At 30.7% G+C, this 11,986-nt stretch overlaps 3 protein-coding genes across 3 annotated transcripts; 1 reads left to right on the plus strand and 2 right to left on the minus strand.

Moving 5' to 3' along the window:
* Window positions 1-4,891: 4,891 nt before the first annotated feature.
* On the plus strand, window positions 4,892-6,099 carry EIN_244600 (M protein, serotype 12 precursor, putative; the record flags this gene model as incomplete). Its single annotated transcript, XM_004183257.1, has 4 exons — window positions 4,892-5,211; window positions 5,275-5,412; window positions 5,485-5,854; window positions 5,917-6,099. 4 exons carry the CDS (start codon window positions 4,892-4,894, stop codon window positions 6,097-6,099), a joined length of 1,011 nt encoding a protein of 336 aa, XP_004183305.1.
* Window positions 6,100-8,530: 2,431 nt separating this feature from the next.
* EIN_244610 (rap GTPase-activating protein, putative) lies at window positions 8,531-9,124 on the minus strand (the record flags this gene model as incomplete). Its single annotated transcript, XM_004183258.1, has 1 exon — window positions 8,531-9,124. One exon carries the CDS (start codon window positions 9,122-9,124, stop codon window positions 8,531-8,533), a length of 594 nt encoding a protein of 197 aa, XP_004183306.1.
* Window positions 9,125-10,150: 1,026 nt separating this feature from the next.
* Window positions 10,151-11,442, minus strand: EIN_244620 (hypothetical protein; the record flags this gene model as incomplete). The annotated part of the gene is made up of 2 exons (XM_004183259.1): window positions 10,151-11,200; window positions 11,233-11,442. The coding sequence occupies 2 exons, from the start codon at window positions 11,440-11,442 to the stop codon at window positions 10,151-10,153; spliced, it is 1,260 nt and encodes a 419-aa protein (XP_004183307.1).
* Window positions 11,443-11,986: the final 544 nt, after the last annotated feature.

Genomic DNA, 11,986 nt, shown 5'->3' on the forward strand with positions numbered 1-11,986 from the left:
ACATCTAACAAAATCAAAAGCGAGATGGCGTATTCAACAGAGAGTGACAACAACAAGTTGTATGAGATTAACAATCTCAGAATTTTACTTCTTGAAGAGAAGTGCAAAATGTATATAAAACCACTTGAAGACCAAATAGACAGAATCAAACAAATATACAACACTAAAATTGATCAAATTATTAAATCAGAAAAATTCATCAATGCGAAAAAACAACACGAAGAAAAAGAAGAAGCTGGGAGAATGAAGTTACAAAAAGAAAAAGAAGAAAAGGAAGCTGAGAGAATGCAGCGCGAACACATCACACTTGAAGAAAAAGCCAATCTTGAAAATTTGACGGGGTACAAAATAGGAAGTGTTGTGTTTAATTCGGATAAAGACGACTGGTCACAAGGCACCTCAGTGTTTGATACAAAAATTATGAACAAAAGCAACTTATGCTTTTTGGTGGAAGACACAAATCATAACAAATTTGGTGGCGTGTACACTGGAAATATCAATGCTGTTAGCAAACAGCTCAGCAGTGGCAGTTCTTACATTTTTTCACTTGTAAGAAGTGGCACTTTGAATCCAAAAAAGTTTGGGAAGACTGGAAATTGCACCAGTAATGAATTTTGGATGAATTCTCAAGACGATTTATATCTTTTTTCATTTGGTGGTGGTTGTGATATACTTGTGTACAAAAAAGGTAAAAATGGGAGTTATTGCGACCCAGCCACTTACATCGCCAAACAAAATGAGTTGACTGATAATGTCAAATTTACACCAAAAAGTGTCGTTGTCTTCCAACTTAACTGACTTTTTTGTCACTTTTTATTTACATTTTCAAACTTTGCAACACATTGACCACAAAATCGTCATTTTTGTAATTTGTTACGTCACCACAACTTGAATTAATATACACCACTTTAACAAAAACTGTCCTTTTTGAAGGGCCGGACAGACAGGAAGAAAACGGGTTTTACCCTTCAAACCTAACACTGGAACAAACACTTGATTAGGACTACTTCGATGTTTCTTTTTTCAGGCATCTCCTCTTTGTGTCAAGTATCTTCCGGAGATGGATTCACGACACCGCAACTCGCCGGGTTTAACAAGTTTCGACAGTTGCGGCATATCTACTCTTTGTGTCCTGTTGTATGTTTCTGAAGTATATCAAATGAAAGTAGTTTGGTATTTTTATTTATTATGGGTTTTCTCAAACTACAAACTATATGATTATATTAAAACCATGTTAAAGATAATATTTTTCATCTAAAAATGAATAGTACAAATAATATAATTAATTATAATTTAATAGTTTGGTAACACAATTTATTTTTTGAAGCAAAATACTAAGAAAAGATCAATAGACTTTTTACTATTATGGTTATTAACTCACCTTGGCATAAAGTAACTCACTTTAACTATTCAAAATTAAATATTCGTCGTTTTACTATAAAACAAACTATACTCATTAAAAAAAACTGTGTTTAGTATAATCATAGTTTAACAACTATATAAAGTTTGTAAAATTTATTATAAAAATAAACCATAATTAACTATATTTATAATACTCGAAAAATAGAAAATAAAATAAATGGTAAAGAAAAAATTTATTTGGTACAAATATTATCCAAAACAACAATATTAAAAATTTACAAAATTTACATTTATCAATTCAAATTAAATTGTTTTGAGTTGTTGTACATTTTTGTTATAAACTATTGGACAACGAATTTGATGTATTTAATGTTTATATTTGTTTAAATTTTAATCCAAAATTACATTATACCTAAACAAATACATATTTTCAATTTGGTGGAATCATTTTCGTTGTTAGTATGAAGTTACACGTTTTAAAATTTTAATGTTTTATTCAAATTGTATGACATTTCTAAATAAAAGTGTAAAAGTAAACAGTATTTTTTTATGAATCTTTTTTTTACATAATCATCAACAAGTAATAATTAAATTAGTCTTTATTTCGCTTTCAAAATTGTTGTGATGTTGAAGAAATACAATGGTTTCATTTTGTGTGTTGTGAGATGAAAAATATATATATAATGATAAGCAAGTAAAAATAAAATAATAAATAACATTTGTATATAATTGTTAACATAAAGTTGCTGTATAATATTTATGGATAACGATGCAATGACTTGATTAAAAAAGTATACTACAACAAATTCTTAAATTATTTTCATTGAACAAACAATATGTCACAATTATTAAACATAAGCTCCAATCAGTAATTAAATTATTTATCTCTTAATATTTTATCAAAAACATATCAATAAAAATCTACACGAATGTTTATATTTATATATACATTCGATTGTTTTGTAATGCCATTAACTTTGTTTTTTGTAAATAATAAAAAATGTACACAACTTAGAGACAACTTTAAACTTGTAAAAATATAAATATGTTAATCAACTTCATTTTTTAAATCACGTTTTTAACAATTAACGTAATTAAAATAATTTCATCATAGAAATTAATCAATACAACCTAATTAATTATTTTCAATGTTTGTGTTGTCATTAACATTTTACATAATATTTTGGTTATAACCAATTCTCAGCTGTTTAATGTTGGGTTCATCATATACTCTAATAAGTTATTATTCCGACATCTTAACATTTTACATTATTAAATTGTTTTTATATTAGGTTGTGTTTGTAGTAAAAGTGTACTTTATTGTTATTGTGTCTTTGTTATTCGTTGTTTTATTGTATGTATTATTGTAATTTATTAACAATTAAACCGGTTGTTTAGGTTATGACAAAAACATGCAATTGTTTATAATGAAAAATTATTTTTATCATTTTGGTTTTATATTATTCAATAATTTTACTTTAAAATATTGTTTGTTTAATTCAAATATCTTTTATTACAAAACTCATTTATTATTTATTGTATTTTTATTGATTGTTCAAAACCAAAATTAATACATTTTTAAAAAATGTAATATAATAAATTCAAATGTGTAACAACACATTCACTTCATTGTATTTGTATGGCGATATCTTTCGTGTTGACAACGATATAATTATTGAACACAATAAGTATTTTTTAAATCAATTAATCGATTTGTTTTTATTTTTTCATTTATGAAAACTTTAATTTAATAACAAAAATAATTTAAGTGAGTCAAAATGTTATTTATTTTTGTTTTTTCATCACAATCCAGATATAAATTATTTTGATTAATGGCAAATTTGCCCAAATGGTCAAGTTTTTGATTGAATGAACAATAATATAGCAATTTAAATAAAAACTATATTTTATTATTTTAAAGAAATGTTATTTTATTATTTAAAAAACCATTGAAATATTAAATTATTTTTTAAGTGAGTTACTTTTATAAAAGTGAGTCAAAAAGCGAAGTAGTGAGTTATTTTTTGACAAGTGAATTTTAAAAGTGAGAAGTGAGTTAATAGCCAATAATTAAAATATTACAATTGACAATATATAATATTAACTATTTTAAATAAAAGAAGAAAAAAGCACTGCTGACTGTATAAAGATCAGGTGTTTATTATAATTATTAATAAAATCCTTAATAACAAAATTGTTTTCAAGTAAAATATTTGTTTTTTTCCTATTTTTTTACTGTTTTTTATTTTTAACACAGAGATAGTAAAGATTATTTCAAAGAGAAACTACAACGAATAGTTTATTTATTATAATGTACCATAAATAAAGAGCAGTGAAAGTGTATTTTTTTGGATTTCAATTATCTCAAAGACTTTATTTTTCAAAAAACGATATGTGTTGAAGTCCTAGCCTTCGCAAGAACTTCAACTTCCTCAACCATAGTCTCAACTTTCAACCCAACCAGTTGTGTAAATTGTTTATATTACTGGTCTGCAACATAAATGCTGTACTTTCGGCACTACGCCATCTTTTTTGGGACAACACCATTGTATCGAATAACATGTGGTGACAAGACTGCAACACATCGACCATTGTTGGAAGATGGAAAGCTTCTATTTTGTGAACCATTGAGTGAACAATCCCAAGGAACGCGAAAACAAAGGCCATACCATCAATGGTAGCTGCACTGTGCATCTTCTCTCTTGCAACAAAATCCCTGTTGAATGACTTGACCAAATCGTCGAAGACTAATTTGACTGACTTTTAGCAAGACCATCTTTGTATTCATTTGCCATAACTGGGACATAAGCCTTAACTGCATGAACCAAGACATCGATACCACAATCTGCTATAGCTCTCTTTGTTAATGAGACACAGAACATTGAGTCGATGATAGTAACTGATGGAATCAATGAATAATTTTGCAAGTAGACACTTTTTGTTGGTCTCAGTGTCTGAAATGACAGAAAATGGAGTGACTTCAGATGCTATGCCAGTAGTCAAAGATTTCATGAAACAAATTTGTGTAAAATACAAGAAAAATGGCAAGAGTTAACACTGAAGAATTCAGATTTGGAAAGATCAAGATTTTTTTTCAATGTTGGTGTTCTTGCTGAAATTGAAGAGAATAGAAAAAATAGAGTCACTGAACTTGTTGGTGGTCTTCATATGTGTGCAAAAGCAATCTCACAAAGAAAACTTATTGAACAGAAACGCAATGAACGATTGCTATTAATGTCATTCAAAACACCATCCACACTTGGTACCAATTCAGAAACCGGGTCTGGTTCAGATTGTTCCAAAAAGTTAGACCAATATTCGAGAAGAGAAGAGTCGATGAGGAACTCGCAACTAAAGACAAAGAAATTGAAACTTTTAAGAAGAAGCTTGTTGATAAAAAAATAAGAAGAGAGAAGTCGCTGAGAAAGCACTTTCTGAAATTAAAATCAAGAACGTCGACTTGGAAGCTTTAGTTTAAAAGCTTAAAGAAGATATTGAGTCAAAGAAGGTTTCTCTTGACAAGGCGGGTATGAAGTCACGAGAAGAACAAGAACACATTGAGGAACTTCAAGGTGATATTAAGAGAGGAAAGGAAGACTTAAGCAAGTTAACTACTGAGTACAAGAAACTTGAAGCTGATAATCAAAGACTTCAAGATGAAATTACTGAACACAGAGCCACTATTGCTAAGAGGGATAGTGTTATCACCGAGTTGAACAAAGACATTGAAGATATGGAAAGCGAAATTTCTGACTTGAAAAACAAGCTTGAAGCCGAAGAAGACAATTCAAATGATCTCGAGACACAATTACGCGTGAAGGAAGACGACATTGCCGATTCGAGAAGGCGGTTACTATTTTGAAAGATCAAAACACTCGATTTGATGCTGCTAAGAAGGATATGAAGAAATAGTCTACCGAACGCAACGAAGATTGAGGATTATGAACCACAGATTAAGGCACTTGAAGCACAAAAGAAGATGGCATTGGACGACAAAGCGGAGGCTGAGAAGACTGCTGCGGACCAATCTGATAGAAGATGGAAGACCAAGTCAAACACTCAATGCACAAGTTTCATCACTTAAAGTCCAAGTCAGTGCACCGGCTTCTGTTGCTCAAGAAGAAGAGAAAACATGTTGAATTCAAGAATTGCTGAAATTCAAACTCAACTTGATGAAGAAAGACAGAAATCTGACCGTGCAGATGCTGCGAGAAAGGATGCTGAGAGCAAATTACAGGAAGTCCAGTGCAACTTAGATGAAGCAAATAACACTAAAGAGAAATTGACTAAAAAGGCCAAAGACTTGACAGTCCAAGTTGATCAACTCACCGAGGATAAGAAGAAGAATGATAATGATTTGGAGGAAATGGACAAGATGACCAACGACTTGAATGCTGAAGTTGACAAGTCACAGAAACAACTTGACACTGCAAATGATGACAAAGATGGCAATGAAGCAATGAAACAGAAATACCAAGACGAACTGAGTAGCGTTAGAACTGAACGTGATCAAGAAAAAAAGACCGTGTTAAGACCCAATTGATTAAAGGAAAGTACGAGAAAGATATAGCTGAAATCACACTCAGAGCTGAAACCCCTGAGAAAAACGTCCAGATGGCTGAACAAGAGAAGACTATGAGAGATTATAAAGCCGCTTCCGAAGAATTGATGAAAACTAAGACAGAACTCGACGATAAACAAGAAGATATGCGACAAACCCGAAGACAAATTGTCTGAAATGAGAGTTGAAGAATATTTGAAAATTTTGCTAAGACTTACAAACAGTCAAAAAATGCGAAAAGAAGTTGAAAGTGTTCTTGAACTCAATTGTTCTTTATTTTACTGTCATGTGAGCTGCCCGTCATCAAGCACCTGCAGCAACACATCAAACAGAACAACGTTGTTATGTGATCTTCTTTTGACACCTCTGTCGATCAGTCGTGAGACGTTGTGCGACATATATTCCGACTCATGTCAATTTTGATGTTGTTGTTCTCGTCGTTAAACAGCTCATCTGCAAATGTTTTTGCAGGTATCGGTTTGCCAACATCATTTACCCCGAGGAATGTGAACGAGTCGATCGCTTGTCTAAGCCAAGACCAATTTTGCTTCTTAGAATGGCCTCAGAGACCGCAGTCACAGCCTCGTCTTGCCTAATAACTCTTTTGTGCGGCTCGTCACCAAGTTTCAGGAGTCTTGTCTTATCGCTCTGAGTCGTTTTGCTTACTAAGATGTATGTTTATTAACTCACCACATCTTCAATCAGCTGTGGGGTTATTACAATGACAGCACCAATGTCTCTTTTGTCTGGTTCTTCAATTCTGTGAGTCGTATCTTTGCTTCTATAATTTTATGACACTTCAAGTCTGCGCAACCTCAAGATACTCTGTTGTCTGCTTCAGCTCTTCTATTAGTTGTGCAAACATCTTCAGCTCTTTGCCATAAGTCCATGATTTTTAGTTCATAGTGACTTTTTTCTTTTCTTATAATGCAATAAAAAACACAAATTTCAGAAAAAGATGTTTTGAATGCCAGAATTGTCCTGTTGCGTTTTGCCAACAATCCATTATTCTTCAAATTGGCATCGAGAAGAGAGCAAGTCGGTATAATAGTGTCCACTTTGCGAGGTGAAAGTTTTGTGACATTAAGAGCACTTGCCGTGCTTTTAGGAATACACCCCCAGTTTGTGAGTTCGGATCTCAAAGAGCTCAACAAAGACAACAACCACATAAATAGAGAACCAGGAAGACCTTCTTTGTTCGATCAGAAAACAGTTACAATTGCACGGATGTTCATTGATTACTGTTCCCAACAAAAATTGGCAATGACTCTCTCTTCCTTCGACAAATTGGTTCAGAAAATAAACAACCGCACATTCAACAAAGAAACAGTGAGAAAGTGGGCGCTTCGAGTTTTCAACTTGAAAACTGTCGAAAGAAAACCAGAGGATTTGGGAAAGTTTTGGTCGAATATTCCATTGATGTTGAGGTAATTGACACTTCTATGGCATATAAACCGATTTATTATTATTGTTGTTTAGTGGTAATATAATGTCATTATATTAATGCACATCATTTAAACCAAGTCTCACTTTATTATTTTGGTGAACTGACTCCCATTTATGATATATCCTACAATAATCATATATTTTCACTCTGTAATAAGGCTCCAATGAATTTAACTATATATCAATTTTGTATTTTATGAAACATGTCGACTTTGGTTGTACACTCTTTGTATTTGACTTTTTTGTGTTGTCTTATCTTCTTCACTACACAAGTGGCGCAATTTGTATGTTTCTTTAAAATGATGCCAACGCCACATCAACAAATTTCAGTCATATTAGTAATGTAACTGTCTTCCATCCAAGTGACAGGACAGTTGATAATAATAGTTAGATTCTTTTGGTCAATTTAACATTATGTTTCAAAAATACAACTCTCAATGTCAAAAAAACCTTTGAAATCACCGGAGTGGTTCAGTGAAATATTAATTGCAAAAAAGACATGCGTCTCTTTGTCGTTATGTGATGAATTATGGTGAGACTTTTATTATTCAACTTTTTATTGCATGTACAACAACTATAGCTTCATTAATGTTTTATATTTATTTGCAAAAACGGTGATCTGCGTACTATTTCTCTTAACTGGCAAGTCAACACCGGAATCTAATGTGGATTAAGTCGTTTATATCTTATCTGCAATTGGTTTCATTGGCTTATTAATTGGATTTTACAACTAAATAAGACATATTAAATCAAATTAATAAAAATGATAAATGGATTATAAACAGTTCAATTTCTTTAAATATTTGAATGATTGATGATATTCAAAAGTGATTATTTCACCATTACTTTTTTAAGTTATTGTAATATTTGAAATAATTCACAATTGAACAAAAAACTGAATTATTACTGAAATACATTTAATGCACAAGTAAATTCTTTCAAAAACACTTTATCTTAATAATTGAAATAACTATATTCTTTTTTGAAAATAACTAAATTTATCCTGCTATTTTTTATTACTATTAAAAACAAATTAGAACTAACACTAAACAACATTACGCACCAATTAACATGAGTTGTTTGTGGATGGCAAGTGTATATCAAATGGGTTGATGATTTATTGGAGCCATTCCTTCTTATAGAAACTTTCTTTCATATCCTTTAGTTGTTCCTTAACGGTCTTTCTGTAATTAGTTCTGAATGTAGGTGAGAACAGTGACATATTTTCTCCATTAATAAGTTTTTTAAGTCTTTCAGTTCGTCTCTGTGTTGATAGATTCTTATTTCGTTTTCAAATGGTTGGAACGCGTCATTCGATGGTTTTGTACACGTCATGATTCTATATTGTGTATTGTCTTCTGTTCTTTTCATCAGTGAGATAACGACAAAGGCGCTTATTTGTCTTTTTCTATTCTTATAATAAAAAACTAACAACAAACTATTTAAATGGAACGTAAGAATTCTCGAATCGAATTGTTCGTTCTCATCAACCTGTTTTTTAGACACCAACACAACCACATCATTCCCAACGTGTCTCTTCCTTTCTAAAACCTGTTCTTCTTCCAATAATTTCAATAACAGTGCAACATGGAACATGATATTGAATTGGTACGTGAAATTTGTATAACTATATTTCCTTGTCGTCCCCATCTTTACATCAAGTCCTTCTCTGTAATTTGAGTACCCTAATAACTCCGTTTTGTTCCCAATCAGCGCCATGAACTTGAAAAACGCCGGTGAGCACTCTTCCTCCATATTTCTAAAGATCCAGTTCTATTCGTGTTGTCCCGGCTTCGCGTAAATCACTCCAAACTTGAAATGTTCGATCAATGACTTCTTCTCCATCGTACAGAGTTCGTCATCAAGTTCTTTAGCATTTGCTTTTTTTAAGGAAGATCACAGTCTTCGGGTCTTTAAAGAATGTCTGCACGTTCTGTGGTTTCTCAAAGTCATCTTTCGATATCAAGCATTTTGTCACCTCCTTCCTGTTCCTTAAGTAGCATCGAGTGACTTCTTTATATCTCTGCAATAAGTCAACAAAACAATATTCACTTTATTTAAATTTTTGTATAAAAATGTTTTATAATATAAAAATCCGACTCCACGTCGATGATCGACATATTCTTCAGTTCATTTTTCTTCTCTACCAACTCGCTATTTCTCTCTAAAAAGTACCCGTCTTTTTTCACTGATAGAGGCACCAACGACACTCCAGTGACTATCCCATTATACTCTTCCTTCGGCATAACTAACAAACTACAATTGTTCAAGTGACCCAACCTAAAGACGGAATCAGAGCATAATAAGAAGACTAATTCCTTTTTTATTAATCTTCGCTTTATTTAGTCTTGAGTACACTTTCAATAAATTTTTGGAAATAATAGTAAAGAAGGGGGTTGTAAAGACCGCTATGTTCTGCTTCCACAGCGTTAACACTAAAAGTCTCTCAGAGTCGGTATTTTCACGCTCAACCTTTTCCTCGGGAGTCTTGGAGTGGCCAGTTAACACTGCTTTAATTTTTTTGTAAATCAATTTTAAATATAAAATTAAAAACAATTCTTTGTAAAAAGTTTGGTGGTTCTTTCTTATAAAGTTTAATTTATGGACGAAATAAAATATAAAGAATTGTTTTTATAGAAAATAACTATTTTTGATTATTGATTATTTACTATTATTTAAATATTTGATGATAAATGTATATTGTATTTACTTTTAATTAATTTTCAATTAATCTTATTTTTTTACTTTATAGCTATAAATTAAAATTGATTCAATATCAAATCAATTAAAATTGAAATAATTGTAATGGACTGTTATGTATGATGGAAAACAGTTCTTACCAATTGATGTTAAATATGGTACTTCCAAATAGCTCAAACTAATACAGTTATCAAAACAATAATCACCAATTGATTCAACGTTACGGTCTATTATTAAATCGCTTAAACTTCTACAATTATTGAAACAATATTTGCCAAATGAATTGACACTTTTCGGTATTGTTATACTGCTCAGACTGCAACAATTATCGAAACAATTATCGAAACAATAATCGCTGAATGAATTGACTCTTTTGGGTATTAATATACTGCTCAAATCGTTACAACCATAAAAACTACCATAATCAAATAATGTTACATTTGATGGTATTTTCACATCGGTGAGATTGTTGCAGTCTTTAAAACAGAATGCCTGAATTGAATTGACACTTTCCGGTATTGTAACACTGCTCAATTTGCTACAACCACTAAAACAACAACTACCAATTGAATGAATACTTGCTGGGAATTCCACCGAAGTTAGACTGTAACATTTCTCAAAACAACCATCACCAAATTGTTTAACACTTGACGGTATTTCAATATGTGTTAATTCACTACATCCATCAAAACACTCTGAATCAATATATTGAACACTTGATGGGAGAACTATACTACTTAAACTGTCACACCCTACAAAACAATTATCAAAAATACGAGTTATACCATATGAGATATCAACATTTCTTAAATTTCTGCACCAGCAGAAACACAGGCTATCAAGTTTTCTAATACTTGATGGAATAGTCACATTGTGCAAATGGATACAATTGCCAAAACTTTTGTCGCCAACAATTTTCACATTTTGTGGTATATCAAGATCAACCAAATCATCGCAATCGTTAAAACAATCACAACCAATTTTTTCGACACAAGTTGGGATGGTAATACCATAAATTTTTCTATCACCATCAGTAAATCTTACATGTTTGAATTTGATGGTTGGATCATTGTATTCATGAACAGTATCATATCTAACACAATACCACACTATGACCTCTTCAAAGACTCTCTTAATGTCATCTTTGTTATGGTTGAAATAACCAAACTCTTCATCATCGCCTTCAAACAAATATAGTTTTTTACATTTGGGAAATAGTTAATGGTTTTGGTAGTCAATGAAATTGGGTTGTAATCAAACAAATCCATGAAGCCTTTAAACTTTTTACAAACCATTTCCATGTTGATTAAATCTGTTATCTTATAAAAGAAATTTGAAATTGACATTAGATGACAACTCTCAAGTTTTGACATTTCTGATATTTACCAGATAAATATGTGTTTAAATTCTTTTAATTGGTGTTGTTTTTAAACAAGTTGTGTTGTATTGTAAAAAATTGTGTACTTTAATTTAATATTAAATTTAAAATATTTACACAAAATTTTAAGTGAACCATTAATATTAATATTATTATTTTAATATATGAAGTATATATATTACATATATTTAAATACTTTAAAAAAATACTACACAACTTGTGTAATTTTATACACACACAAATTATGTATTTTTAAAAAATATTGTTAGTATTTAAAAATTAATTATATAAATGATTTTTTTATGTAAAAAAATAAATTGTTATTTGAACTAAATAAATCAAGCAAAATCGAAACTATTTATATAACAATGTATCTTAATATTTTATAAATCACATTAAAAATACAACTGTCAATAATTTATATTTTCAGTTATTGTTGTTTTATTCATTGTCGTATTTGGTCGTTTAATGCATGTTCGTTAACACATTTTGATGAAAACACCATCATTTTTGGTTTACGTCACGTATTTAATTAAAAG

This window comes from Entamoeba invadens (genome assembly GCF_000330505.1).
Source record: "Entamoeba invadens IP1 unplaced genomic scaffold scaff_1105074725995, whole genome shotgun sequence".
In the NCBI taxonomy this organism is placed as follows: domain Eukaryota; phylum Evosea; order Mastigamoebida; family Endamoebidae; genus Entamoeba; species Entamoeba invadens.